The 14,349-nt window shown below is 45.0% G+C and overlaps 3 protein-coding genes across 3 annotated transcripts; all 3 read left to right on the top strand.

Moving 5' to 3' along the window:
* On the top strand, positions 2,145-3,185 carry LOC8079584. The gene has a single exon (XM_002448602.2). It carries the CDS (start codon positions 2,542-2,544, stop codon positions 2,803-2,805), a length of 264 nt encoding a protein of 87 aa, XP_002448647.1. The 5' UTR covers positions 2,145-2,541; the 3' UTR covers positions 2,806-3,185.
* On the top strand, positions 8,787-9,562 carry LOC8079583. The gene has a single exon (XM_021463695.1). It carries the CDS (start codon positions 9,000-9,002, stop codon positions 9,252-9,254), a length of 255 nt encoding a protein of 84 aa, XP_021319370.1. The 5' UTR covers positions 8,787-8,999; the 3' UTR covers positions 9,255-9,562.
* LOC8079582 lies at positions 13,207-14,128 on the top strand. The gene has a single exon (XM_002448600.2). It carries the CDS (start codon positions 13,612-13,614, stop codon positions 13,864-13,866), a length of 255 nt encoding a protein of 84 aa, XP_002448645.1. The 5' UTR covers positions 13,207-13,611; the 3' UTR covers positions 13,867-14,128.

Raw genomic sequence — 14,349 nt, 5'->3', positions numbered from 1 at the left:
GACTTTTACGGGCCCATCTGGAGCCCATAGCAGCAAGCTGCGTTTGTGAAGTCGAGCCCATAGATCAGGGCCCATAACCAAGGTTGCCCGCAAAGAAGGCCGGAGTAAAAGCATGCGAGTTCGCCGGAAGCTTAAATGCAGATCTCGTCATTTCTGTGGCTCGGTAGAGTAAAGATTGCGAAGTGAGGGCTTGTTTAGAACATGAATATATAAAACAAAGGAATCAGGAAAAAACACGTCAACGGGATGGAGTACAAAGTGAAACCCTACAGAACTTTAAAACAGTAGGATTGAAATAAGTAATCTGTTTGGGTCAAAGGAAAATGGGTACAGCAGGGATTTGAGCAATCATCAGTTACTGGAAGCAGCACTGGAGCAATCATTATTCATTATAGTTAGGACTTGTTTAGTTCGCAAAATCTTTTCAGGATTTGGCTATTATAATATTTTCATTTTATTTAGCAATTAGTATCCAATTATGGACTAATTAGGCTTAAACAATTTATCTCGCAAATTATATATAAATTATGTAATTAATTATTTTTTTATTTATATTTAATGCTTCATGTATACTGTACGTCTAGAGATTTGATGTGATGTGACAAAAAGAAAATTTTTAGGAATTAAACAAGGCCAGCATCCATTATTATCTTGGGCTGCAGGACTGGACCGATGAGAGCAACAGTGAGAAAGATCTGCCATTTGAGGAAGAAGGACCTGAAGATTCTTTTCTTTGCTTTCATCGCATGCATTTTGTTTCGTATGAAAAGTGAAGGAGATAGACACAACCTTTTCATTGAGAGGAGTAGAAACGCCAAGCCCTTTCATCCAAACAGGTACATTATTAACCCAACAATAGTATTGAAAATAGAGGAATACAGAAAAACACATAAACGAGATGGAGTACAAAGTATAAAACTGCAGGATTTTAAATCATAGGATCGAAATAAGTATATGTTGTTTGGTCAAAGGAAAATTGGTAATGAAGCAGCATTTTATTCTTTTTAGGGTCGAATCTAACAGCGGGACAGGTTAGGCTCAAGCGCCTCCTACCACCTCCAGGACAATAGAGCTCCTCCTGAGCCATTTTGGTAGACATGAAAAATGAGAGACGAGAGCTTCTAGAGATTGAAGATGACTTCTGCCTCTTTCATTAAATTCTATATCTGTCACTGATTCTGTTGGACTGGACCGATGAGAGCAACAGTTAGAAAGCTCTATGGATTGAAGAGGAGTGATAGAGAGCAACGGTGAGAAATCTCTAGCATTAAGAGGAGCGTCGGAGAGCAACACTGAGAAAGCTCTGTGATTAAGAGGAGAGACGGAGACGAAGATTATTCTTTTTTCATTTGCTTTTTTTTTGGTACCGTATGCATTTTTTTCCTATGGAAAGTGAAAGTGACAGCAGAACAGGGAAGAGACGCAAACCCGTTCAAGTTTCAACTTTCATCCAAACACAGCTACAATTTTAAAATTTCCATAGACTTTTGTTCCCTTCCAGTATGATTTATTCCTTAACCTAAAAAAAATCCCAACGGAATCTCATGAACCTCTGAAACTTCAAAGCGAAAATTTCTTTATTTAGTCTCGCTTGGACACCCCCGAATTGAACCCTTCTGCCACATTGACCTGCATCCTCCAATACCTCCAATACTACAGTACTTACGAAAACTCCAAAAACAAAAACTTGGCTTTCCATCAGGAAATGGGCCCCGCTGGTCCGTGCCTGGGCATGCAGGCGCAACTGGCCCGGTCATTACACAACTTCCTATAATAAAGGACGTTTTTTCGCAAGCAAAAGAAGCATGTAGGTCCCACCACCAGGCGCAGTAGCCCCCACCCGGGTCCACGCACGCAACGGCAACGCAAGCCGTGACCGCACCGCAATGCGATGCATCATCTTTTATACTCGTCGTCGCCACGTCGTTCCCTGTTACCGGCTCCGTTCGCTTGTTATCGTACTTTTTTCTGTTAAGAAATATTTTTCTTTTACAGTAAATCAGTTTACAGTATTTTTAGCTCTGACTTTTTTTTTAACCTGCGAACAGCCTCCATGTGACGTGACGCCATATCTGGATGTCTCCCGAAGAAAGAAAGATCGCGTTTCCGTCCCCGTGCCCGTGCCGTCCGTCATTATTAACCCAACCCCACCATCAACAGCTAGTCGCTCGTCCGCGCTCGCAACTGGGGAAGGCCGCACCCGCGAGCCACACAAGCACAAGCACAACCCAACCTCCCCGTCCCGGCCGCCACCGGCAAGTGTGAGTGATCGACAGCACCGTCCGAGCGTCGCCGTCCTTTACTTTACTTTAACCCAACGAGCTGAGGAGGAGCAGGACGGCGCCCCACCCCCCACAGAATTCCTCTCTCGTCCACCACCACCAGCGGCTCAGCTCATCAGATCGCACGGAGGAGAGGCTTATTGCTTGCGGGAGCGGGAAGAATCTTCGTCTCGTTGGCGAGCGAGACAGGTGCGCGTGCGTGCGTGCGTGCGCCGGCGAGGATAGTATTGCAGCCGTCGGTCCAGTCGTTCGTCGATCGATGGGGATCCACCTGGTGGCGTTCGTGGCGGCGAGGGGCTTCCTGCAGGTGTTCCAGGTGTCGGCGCCGCTGCTGTGGCCGCTCAACCTCTGGCTGCCGCTCGCGCGCCACCTGCCCGAGGCCTGCGCCGCCTTCTACGACGCCCTCGTCTCGCACGCGGCCCGCCTGCGCGCCACCGTCCGCCGCCACCGACGCGACACCGGCAGCCGGAGCGCCCTCGACGAGTACCTCCGCAACGCCACGATGCTAACGCTCTCCGACTGAAGAGACTGAGCCGAGCGGCCTGACAACGGGCCAGTATCGGAGGCGGCCGTGCACAACCCGCCGCCCGCCGCTGCAAGGCCGGCGCGCGTGTGGCCGGGGCTCTCGCTCTTCCACCTGTGAGTAGCTATAGCTAGGATCTGCTATCTCCGTTTGTTTTTTCCCTCGCTAGCTCTTCTTCTGCTGCTTTTCGGTGCTTTGATTAGATTAGTAGGTTGTAATTGCTAGCTAGCATCTCAAGGTTGAGCATTGAGAAGCTCTGTGTGGTAAATTTGTAATCTCGTCTTCTGTAACTGAAGAACAAACCCATTTTAGTCGGCATCGTCTCTTTCTTGCAACGACGCGACAGAATGCCGATATTTTGTGGAGAAATGAACAAAAAAGTTCACATACTAAACGGCATGTTTGCCGTACCCGCTCAATTAAGCAGAAAACAACAAAGATCAAGGATCATAAGCTGCGCAGGCGTTGGGACCTTTGATTCTTAGCCAACCAAACTGCGTCGAATGACAGTGGTCACCATTGCCCACTGCCCATTGTCTTTGTCTCGTACGAGTACTACCTTCACCTCAAAAAATACTATATAATTTTTAATTATTTTTTAAAAAAGTTTGACTAAATATTACGTACTATACTGAGTGGAATATATTTTTCATCATATATAAATTATAAATATGGTTATTAGTGTTCATAAATCGAATTGAGGATAAGATAATTTGATTTGGACAAGATGCAGAAACTGTATATTTTTTTTTCTGGGACGACGACGTAGGTAGCCGCTGGAGGCCAGTCATACTCGCGATTTTCTTTCCAACGATCAATGCAGATTTCACGATTTGTTGGCCGCATCTATTCCTAGTTTTGCCGTGTCAATTACGCCTGGTTTTGATCAGGATGCAAACCAAACACAAGCAAAAAGACCGTTAGTTCACGGAAAAGGGGCGCCAGCTGGGTTGTTGATAATAGAATGTTAGCTTTTTTTTTTTTAGGATCCGCGCATGCTGGTCTCCTTTTGTTCAAGTGCCGACGGGCTGGCCCACTGGGCCCTGGCACCTGACCCCGCTAGGCCCGTCTGGTAAATGTGGGGTCCAGGAGTAGGCCCGTTTGTTTTGCTTTTATAAGTTTACAGCTTGTTACAACGAATGTGCATGAAATACTAAATATAAATTATTTATAAAAAACTAAAAACACAACTAGAGAGTAATTTACGAAACAATCTGTTAAGTCTAATTAGTTCATGATTAGATACTAATTGTCAAATAAAATAAAAATATTACAGTATTTTAACAACCCCAATTAAACACCTTCTTAGTTAAAAAAAAGATTCTGCATCAAATTGAATCTTTGAACGCGTGCATAGAGTATTAAATATAAATAAAAAAGTAACTAATTACACAGTTTAATTGTAATTTACGAGATGAATTTTTTGAGTCTAATTAGTCTATAATTACACAATAGTTATTAGAGCAACTCCAACAGCTTTGCTATTCTTATTATGAAGGCTTTTTACAACTTGTATAGCACAAAAATAGACTCCAACAGATATGCTATTTGATTTTGTAAAATAGAAAGTTTGCTATTTCTTGATTTTCGTTGGCCATATATAGCCAACCACTGACACTAGCTATCTGATAGCAAGGCTGTTGTGGACCTCTTCTTTTTTAAGAAGTTTTCTATTTTACAAAATGGCTAAACATTAGAATTTGGCTACTAATTTTAGCCAAGCTCTTGGAGATGCTCTTAGATACACGAAAGTGTCACAGTAGTCTAACCAAAAATTTTTAACCAACTAAACAGGACCTAAATACGTGCGTCTCACTCAACAAAGCATCATTAGGCGTGGGAAGATTTTCCTTTTCCAGATCACTGTGATGATCAGATACGGCCGGGCAGGTACGAGTTGGATTCGACGTAGACTAGCGTTGCGGACCCGCAACGGTCTACAGTACTTGTATGCTAGCACGTCACCGTCCTTTTCATGAGAGCCAGCGACAACATTTTCAGCGCGGCGAGCGTGTCCTGTAGGTCTGTGGCGGCACTGAAGGCGACGGCGCCACAAATGGCGTGTTGACAACGCGGCAGTGCGCGAGGTCGCCACGAATGGCGTGTTGACAACGGGGCAGGGCGTGCCAGCAAGGATTGCCTGCCGGCTCGTAGGTCGCAGCCCCGCAGGAGGCAACAGTACTGACCGGACACCGCCATCATCATCACCGTACTATCAGCAAGTGGCAACGAAGGAAAAATCGGCATTCCCATGTTTCTGTTCCCATTATTTTTTTCTTCGTCGCACTGTACTTTGCTGTACTACTGCGCTTCTTTTTTTTTTCTTGTATAAAAGGGGAAGAAAGTAGGGTTCAATTGTATGTTGTGGTATAGACCGTACTTCTTCTGTACATAAATAATTATCATTATTAGTGTGTGTGCCATAAATTTAGCTTGATTGTAAAAATACATACTTACAAATAAATTTATTAAAAAAACTAGATTTAAAGATCTTTTCAATAATACTAATATGTACTATAAATATTAATATTTTTTAATACATATTTAGTCAAAAAAAAAAATAGAAAGTACAAACGATAGATATTTATAGATGGAGGAAGTATTAGTTTATCTTATGTGATGCATGGCTCTCCACATCATAAAATACTTGCACGCCACAGTTATTTATGCGTTTCGGCTTTCGATTAGTTGGAGGCATAGCTAATAGGAAGTTGCTCACTTGTGTAGAAGTCACGAGTTAACATTAGTTTTTTAGGGTTACAGGAGGGGCGAGCCTCTACAGTAAAGAAAAATAAATTGAACAAAGTAAACATATTTAACATTGGTATTCGTGTTTTTCTAGATTTATTTCATAAGCCATATTTCTCTAAATTTGTTTATAGTAAATACGTACATACCAATATATTTGCTTTAATAAATTATTTATGAAATAGATCTTCTACCACCACAATGCTAAATTGTCTTGAGCGCCAAAAACTACAAGAAAAATGGTCTAAACTGCCAAGGAAATGAGCCTTGGCTACAAACCGTCAAACAAAGTCAATCGAGAACGAAAAATAAGGAAAATTAATTTTCTTGATGGTTTTAGCATTCAAGTATGATTTCCTCGGAGGTTGACCGCAAGGAAACTACCACCCTACTTAATTTGCTAAATGGCTAAGAAAATGTTACAGCCGCCAAGGAAAGAAGGTTTCATGAGGGTCGACAGCTGCTAAGTAAATTAATTTTTTTGAGGGTTGACAACCTGCAACAGAACAATCGACCGCGCAAGGTAATTGTGGCTGCTCTTCACCTCCAAGAAAATTATAATTTACTTCAACACTCTAGACTACCACCCTACTTAGTTTCCCTTGATTATCATTAACTGGCAAGTTAATTATAATTTAATCCAACCTCTAAGGAATACATATTTCGTTGTAGGTCTATGTAAACCGCCAAGGAAACTATTATTTCCTTAGCAGTTTCATTTTGGCACTCAAGGAAATTTACGGCCCTTAAGGCAATTCTAGATTTTTGTAGTGTTGATAGTATATTTGTTTGAACTTTGATGATGTTAATTTATTTTTCCAACAAACTAACAAATTGCTCATACTGATGGAAGTTTCACTGAAGATAAAACTGAGGTGGAGTAGAATTTAGAATATAGCGAGCACCAGAATATACAAACTAATATACGTAGTTTATAGAATGCAGTACGACGCAGACTCATCGACAGCCAAAGCGTCAACACATTCCTTGCCATTCTCGACCGCCCCTACGATCTCTTGATGATTCGCACACGTACAAAACTGTACTGTTCTCTTTGACAAAACACCAGCACATACAGTATTGCCCTGTCTACCTAATGCAAGCAAAACTCTGAAACATATATAAAAGTAGAAACCAGTTTGAAGCTTCAGAATGCTGATGATCGAGTCTAAAGAGATCGATCACCCAGTCGAGGATTCGAGGATAATACGAAAAGCCAAAGGCAAAATGAAAGAGCGGCTCCTCGCAGCGGGAGGGGTCGGCACATCCACTCCATGTGGGCACCACAAGCATGCACAAGGACGCCGGGAAACGACCATGCTGCGTGCCGTATATGATTGTTTGATTGGTTGGACGCTCACTGCTCAGGGAATGCATGCGAGGTCGATGCTTTTGCTGTTTTGCCTGTCCAGCAGGTCGGCTTGAATGAATTTGATGATATGATGCCGGATGCCTCCACTACCACCAACCTGTCACTTGTACGTGTGTACGGTGGTCTTGTGGGGACGTTGCACGTAACATACAGTGCAAATATCTTATGTGATGAGTACCATTCCATGGCCTTCTACACGGCAACTGTTTTGTCTGTTCGAACTACCCTGAAATATATAGGAGAGTAATACTAATAGCCACCCCAGCCGTCTGCAAGCGGATTTATAATTTGTGTGAAGTGCTTAGACGGAAGCTTTCCAACTGTATCATCATGTGAAGAAGAGAACAAATAAAGCTTTATGTGTTTATTTCTGCGATTTGTTTATATGAGTGCCACTGGCCCCGGTGATCTAGCCTGACATCTGATGAGCCTCTCTCAACCTTATCCATTGCTGAAAATGATGTCTCGCCCCCAATCTACAGAAGTGGAGATCTGTCCTGTGGCAGCGCAAGTGGATGAATAAAGGGCCGGGTAAGCCGTTAGCCGTACGGCGGGTGAGTCGGCACAACCGATCCACCGGGTCACTATTTGTCACTCCCAAACACACAACACATATAGAAAAAGAACTCTATGTGTAGCTACCTAGCGGATGGTTATAGACAACAGTCGTCGTAGCTAAATTGCTAAAATAGGTATGTATGTATGCATGTTCTTTTAAAGCGCTTTCATGTTATATTGATCATATTCGCGATGCCAACCATTTTCGAAGGGAATAGTATGAGAGAAGAAAAACAACTTATATATATTATACGACTAGTATATTTCACTGTGCAGTGTGTACGAAAAAGTGTCATTCTGATTCCGCTCTAAAGTCAAACTATTTTAATTTTTATACTTGTTTAGATGATCACATGCAATTTTGTCATTGTTTAACTATAAAAAATTATGAATTATGTATTGTAACTTGTTTTTTAATAGTACTAGTTGATTGTGTAAGCATGTTATCTAAAAATTCAATCATTTGAAAGATAGCAACTCCATTGATTTTAGTGAAGAAAACTACTATCTATATTATTACAATTCATGATAAATTTTAGTTATTGACATTTATTTGTATCATAATATTAGTATCTCTTTTATAAATTGGTTAACTTTAAAATAGTCAGATCCGGAAAAACAAAACTGGACCGGCCTTATTTTTAGAACATACAGTAGAGAGTAGAGTATCGGGTAAGCTACATCCAACAGTGCATATCAGTTATAACTAATCAGGTCTGTTGACGTGGAAGAAGACAAAAATAAGTAAGGCGGCCTTGTTTAGTTCGTGAAAAGAAAAAAAAATTGTGTTGTAGCATATTTATAACTATAGCAATTAGTATATCTAATTATAGATTAATTAGATTTAAAAAAATTTATTATATAATTATTTTTGTTTCTTTATATTTTATGTTTTATGCATACGTGTAAAAATTTGTTGAGAGATGGGGTGAAAAGTTTTTAGTCGGGAACTAAATAAGGCCTAAAAAGAAGAGAGAACCTATCACTACATCCACTTGCTCTGGATATAATTAAATTGTTTACTAGATAACGGATGGGTGAAATAAAATGTTGCATAGTACACGTAGGCAGGGTGCTTTCTTTCCAGAAGCAGCGAAAACCCCGGCACGCCCTTTGCCCCAAAACCAGCGACTAGTCGTAGTCATCAGCCGGTGGCTGCCTCCCCTCGCTCGTTGGGTTGCCGGTTGCCGCTCGCACCTGGGGAAGGCCGCAACCCCCTCGCCCCGCGCCCCACCACGGCACCACCAGCGTGGCAGCGACGTTGCCTGCCGTCCTGGCGTGTCCTTTTAAGTCTTCAACCCCGCGAGGACACGCCGCATTCCGCAGGCGAGCTCAAGCTGCGATTGGACCGTCGGCAGAACAAGCTTGCACGCGACCGGGCAACATTTCCCGCTGCTGCTGCTGCTGCTGCCAACAAGAGGCGACGATATATCCACCGTACCAAGGGCGAGCTCCATCCGCGATCTGTGTGCCCCGTCGTCCGCCGGTGCTGTGGCTTAATTCTTGGACCTCGACGATGGGGTTCCACCTGCTTGCGTTCGTGGCGGCGAGGGGGCTCATGCAGGTGTTCAACCTCTCGGCGCCGCTCAACCGGCGGCTGCCGCTCGCGCGCCACCTTCCTGAGGCCTTCGCCGTCCTGTACGGCGTGCTCGCCTCGCACGCCGCGTGGCTCAACGACGCCCTGGCGCGCGGCGCCGCCTGGAGGCACAGCGGGAGCCGGGGTGGCGTCGACGAGTACGTCCGATACGCCATGCTCAGCATCTCCGACTGATCTGACGCGCGCGCGCACCGGCGGACGGATCGGCCGACGGCCAGGCGCAAGTGCATGCCGCCCGGCCTTTTGCTAGCTTAGCTATTAGGGTGTAGCTCTTCCTTTCCCCCCTTGTGATTCCTTGTGCATTGCTCGAGCGAGCGTTTGGTTCCTTCCTGATCGTAGCATGATTTTTGGTAGCGTTCAAAAAAAATTGGTAGATTGTTGTAACATATAACATGCAATGCAACCGTGGTTTGTAAAAGGTGAATTTTGTTCGACTGAAAATTTTCTCATCAGGTGGCGAACTATTGATGGCCACCGCTCCATGACCAACTAGGTAGCTAGCTCCTCGGGTCGAGAAAGGGCAACACAACACATATAATCGCCTCTGACGACAGGGACTAGAAAAACGCAGGGAAAGACGATGCGCCCGTATGGCCGTATGCATGCACGTAGGATACCACATGGACCGGAAAATGCAACCCCATGGACGACAACAGCGAAGTTGGTGCATGTGGAATGTTCAACTTCCGATCCAAACAACTTATGTAGCTTGTGATCTGTACACGCAATATATGAACACCCAAGCGGCCAAGCCATATATTTGTGTGAGAGAAAACAAAACACATGTATTAGTTTTTTATACTGCTGGCCCCAGGTGTATAGATAATCTGTACAGCATGTGAGATGCTGACTTATCCGTTCTGTAGAAAATTGAAAGACGTGCATGCGTGGCTCCCATCTAGAGTAGTGCAAATTTAAAACTGGGACTTCTCTCTCGTTCTCCCTCGGAGGCTGACCACAGAACATCATGCGCAAGCTGCACCCGGCCGGTCAAGAGGGTTAACGAGGTAGAAGAGTCTGCTAGTCCAACTACTCCATATACAATTAACAGATCAAGAACTGTACTTATGTATGAGACACAACGTCCACGGTACCTCCCCATATCCCTGATCCCTCCTCCGTCCACGGCACCTCTCGGGCTGGTCTTTGTTAGACACCGATGCCTCGTGCTCGTCGTGCTGCTGTAAGCCTGCACACACCCTTCCTGTTGGTGGAGCTTCCAGCTTAGCCAAACATCAACAAGTTATATAGATTCTAGTAGTGATCAGATAAAAACCATTTCTCTACTTGCATTGGAAGCTGTGGGTCAAAACTTAATTAGAAGCCTTTTCTCTATTCAGTCCTCAGCTCCCCACTAGCACCGCTCTAGAATCACTTCATTCTGCTACATCATCAGATAATTAAGAGCACCTCCAAGAGACATTCTAAATTTCATATTCCATATCTTTATTTAGCTATCCACTTCATAAAACAGTGCTGTACTTTTATAGAACAGTGCTGTTTAATTCCTTCCGACTGTCACACCTAATAAATAAAAACTAGAGGATCCAAATGAGCTCCTAATTTTCTGGATCCTAAATCAATTAATTAAGACTCAACACATCATAACGAGGCTCGCGTGCAGCACAACAGGGGACGAACAGTATATACAATGCAGCACGATGCAGAGCCTCACCTACAGCCAGAAGGTCAGCACTTGGATCTCGCCATTCTCGACCGCCCCTACACACGTCCAAAGTGTACTGTGCTCTTTGACAAAGCACCAGTACAGTACATACTATTACTATAGCTAATAGCTCTGCCTACCTCATGCAAAACTCTGAAACATATAAACAGATTGACGCTAGCTTCGGCTGTTCGAAAATCAGAATTAATGATGAATGAATTCCCTCGTAGACACGCAAATTGAACAGATTAATCGCCCAGTCAAAGACTCATCACCACGATATATCATCATCATCATCTCTATCCAGAAAGCCACTGGCAAAATGAAAGAGCGGCTCCTCGGGGCCAGAGAGGCCAGCACATCCACTCGATGACTGGCTGCACCACCAGAACCACAAGGACGCTGGGAAACGATCGTGCGTGCCGTATGATTAGTTGGGCGCTCGGTCAGGGAATGCATGCGAGGTCGAATGCTTTTGCTTGCCGAGCAGGTCAGATCAGTCCAGTCGCTTTGGATCAGTCCATCCAGGTCCGATGCCTCCACCTACTCTGTGGGCTCCCTGATGAGTTCCATGGCCCCCTGCAACTGTCTGATGTGTCGAACCTAACCATTCACCCCCGCCGTCTGCGAGCGATTAATAATTTGTGTGAGGTGCTTAGCCTGAAGCTTTCCTACTGAGGACTGTGTCATGTTGCTTATTATATACTGTAGCTATTAGAGATGCACACACACCAAACAACAATCTAGAGTACTCGCTCATAGTATGTGAAGAAGAGAACAAAGCTTTGATTTGTTTGCGAGCTGGCCCCGCCGGTGATCTAGCCTGACATCTGATGAGCCTCAACCTTATCCATTGCTGAAAATGATGTCGCCCCCATCTACGATCTTGTTTGAATGTAGTCGAATTCACATTAATTCATATGTGTTGAGGTGAGTTAGAGTAGAACTTGAACTAAATTCCACCTCAATCCACTCCAACACATGTGGATTGAGCACAACATCCAAACAAGGCCTACAGAAAATGTAACTGTCCTGCGGCCTGCAGCAGCCCAAAATGGATGAATAGGGCAAGCTGTTAGGTGTTAGCCGTACCCGTACGTCAGTGGTGAGTCGGCACAACCGCCCAGGTTTTTTTTACTTCGTCAGTCGTCACTCACTCACTCCCACGGACACACACCACATACACAAAAATAGAAACTATATATATAGACAAACAGTTGTAGCAAAATTGGTACTTAAAAGGCCATTTCACGTTAAATTGATCACATGGGATCGATGTCAACCATTTTCAGAAAGAAAAGTAACTTATACAACTAGCATAACTCTCTAGTGTGTACAAAAAAGTGTCATTCTGATTCTGCTCTCTATAGTAAAATTATCTTAATTTATACTTTTTCTATATATTAGATGCCTGTTTTTTTTGTTGTTTTTAGACCACATACAATTTTGTCATTGTTTTTTTTTTGCGAGACCCATCAATTCTAGACGCAGACGCTCACAAACATGAGTATACACTCACCCATATGAACGTAGGCACGCACACCCTACCTCTATGAGCATATCGAAGAACTGAGTTGGACCGGCAAAACTCGAGATTGATGAAATCACCGCAGACTCCTCGTTGTCTACCACTGAAAGCACCCGTGTTAAGGGCTGTTTGGGACTGCTTCACAAACTCTGCTCCACAAACTCCACCGTGGAGCAGCTCCACAAAAAACTGGAGTTTGTGGAGTACCTCTTTAGGTGCTCTCACAACTCCACTCTTTTTTCTCGAACTGATTGCGTGGAGCTGAAACCGTTTGGCTAAAAAACGTGGAGCGGAGCTGAAAAACGTGGAGCAGAGTAGTCTCAAACGCCCCCTAAGTCCGGGAGGGACTTGAATCCGGATAGACAGGTTCCACCATAAGAAAGCCAACCAGCTGATCTACGATCAGTTCGCTTATCATTGTTTTTTAATTATACCAATTGAACGTGTAAGATATGCTTGAATTTTTTTTAAAAAAATTAACCACTTGATATATAATAACAACTCTCTATTTTTTAACTATATTTATATATAAAATAACACTGTTAATATTACTACTAAGAAAATAAATTTCACGATACATTATCATAAATATTCATATATTTTTATATAAATTCTATTTTCAGGATAAATAGAGTATATCAGGTAAGCTGCCTCAACAGTACAAATCAGTTGTATGTTGTTGACGTACGTAAAAGGAAATAAAAGAAAAGAGGACCTAGCACTCTAGATATACTTCAATTGTTTGCTAGATAACGGATGGGTGAAAAAGTGTTCCATTCCATTCCATTCCATTCCATAGGGGTACACGTCAGAACTCAGAACCAATCGTAGGCAGGGTGCTTTCTTATCCAAAACCAACGAAAACCCCGGCCCGCCCTTGCCCAAACCAGGCAGCAACTCGTCCTAGTCATCAGCCGGTACGGTGTGGCTGCCTCCCCCTTTCTCGTTGCCGCTCGCAACTGGGGAAGGCCGCAACCCCCTCGGCCCCCGGCACGGCAGCGCGCGGCTGCCCCCACCACCACCACCACCACGGCACCACCAGCGTGGCAGCGACGTTGCCTTGCCTGCCGTCCTGGGGCGTCCTTTGCCTACTTAACACGCCGCGCATTCCGCAGGCGAGCTCAAGCTGGTGGGATTGGCCCCGTCTCGGCGGAACAAGTGCACGCGACCGGCCGGGCAGCAGGCATTATTATTTCCCGCTAGCTGCTGCCAACAAGAGACGGAGACGACGACGACGACGACGGCAGCCACTGTACCAAGGCGATCGAGCTCCCGCGACCTGTGTGTGCGCCGGCGGGCGGCCCGGTGTTGGCCGATTCGAATTCGACCTCGACGCGATGGGGTTCCACCTGCTTGCGTTCGTGGCGGCGAGGGGGCTCATGCAGGTGTTCAACCTCTCGGCGCCGCTCAACCTGCGGCTGCCGCTCGCGCGCCACCTTCCCGAGGCCTTCGCCGTCCTGTGCGTCGTGCTCGCCTCGCACGCCGCGTGGGTCAACGACGCCCTGGCGCGCGGCGCCGCCTGGAGCCACAGCGGGAGCCGGGGCGGCGTCGACGAGTACGTCCGCTACGCCATGCTCAGCATCTCCGACTGACGCCGCACTGATCGATGACGGACGACGCGACGACGATCGAGTGGACGACGGCCAGGCGCGTCCGTCCTTTGCTAGCTTAATTAGCTTAGGAGATATGATCTCTTCCTCCCCTTGTAATACACACTGCTCGCTCGTTTGGTTTCTTCTTGCTCGTAGCTAGCATGATTTTTGATAGCATCGAAAAGATTGGGATCAGGGAGATTGTTGTAACATGCAACCGTCGTTGTTGGCGCAAATACAAGTGAATTTTTTGTTCGACTGATCGAAATCTCTCATCGGGTCGAAATTCTGATGGCCTCCATGAGCAGCTAGCAAGCTAAGCTAGCTCCTCTGGTCGAGAAAGGGCAACACATCTAATCGCCTCTGACAGGGACGCTGGGAAACGACGATGCGCCCAGCGCCCGTATGCATGTACTCCTCCATGTACGATACCACATGGACTGATGGACTGAGAATCTTGTGCAAATACCCGATCTTGCACTG

The sequence above is a fragment of the Sorghum bicolor genome, chromosome 6, assembly GCF_000003195.3.
Source record: "Sorghum bicolor cultivar BTx623 chromosome 6, Sorghum_bicolor_NCBIv3, whole genome shotgun sequence".
NCBI classification, from domain to species: Eukaryota; Viridiplantae; Streptophyta; class Magnoliopsida; order Poales; family Poaceae; genus Sorghum; species Sorghum bicolor.
This window is presented reverse-complemented; position numbering and strand designations above follow the sequence as displayed.

Bases quoted from the DNA above. Each gene is read 5' to 3' on its own strand.
- LOC8079584 (XM_002448602.2), top strand. From the start codon at position 2,542: ATGGGGATCCACCTGGTGGCGTTCGTGGCGGCGAGGGGCTTCCTGCAG.
- LOC8079582 (XM_002448600.2), top strand. From the start codon at position 13,612: ATGGGGTTCCACCTGCTTGCGTTCGTGGCGGCGAGGGGGCTCATGCAG.
- LOC8079583 (XM_021463695.1), top strand. From the start codon at position 9,000: ATGGGGTTCCACCTGCTTGCGTTCGTGGCGGCGAGGGGGCTCATGCAG.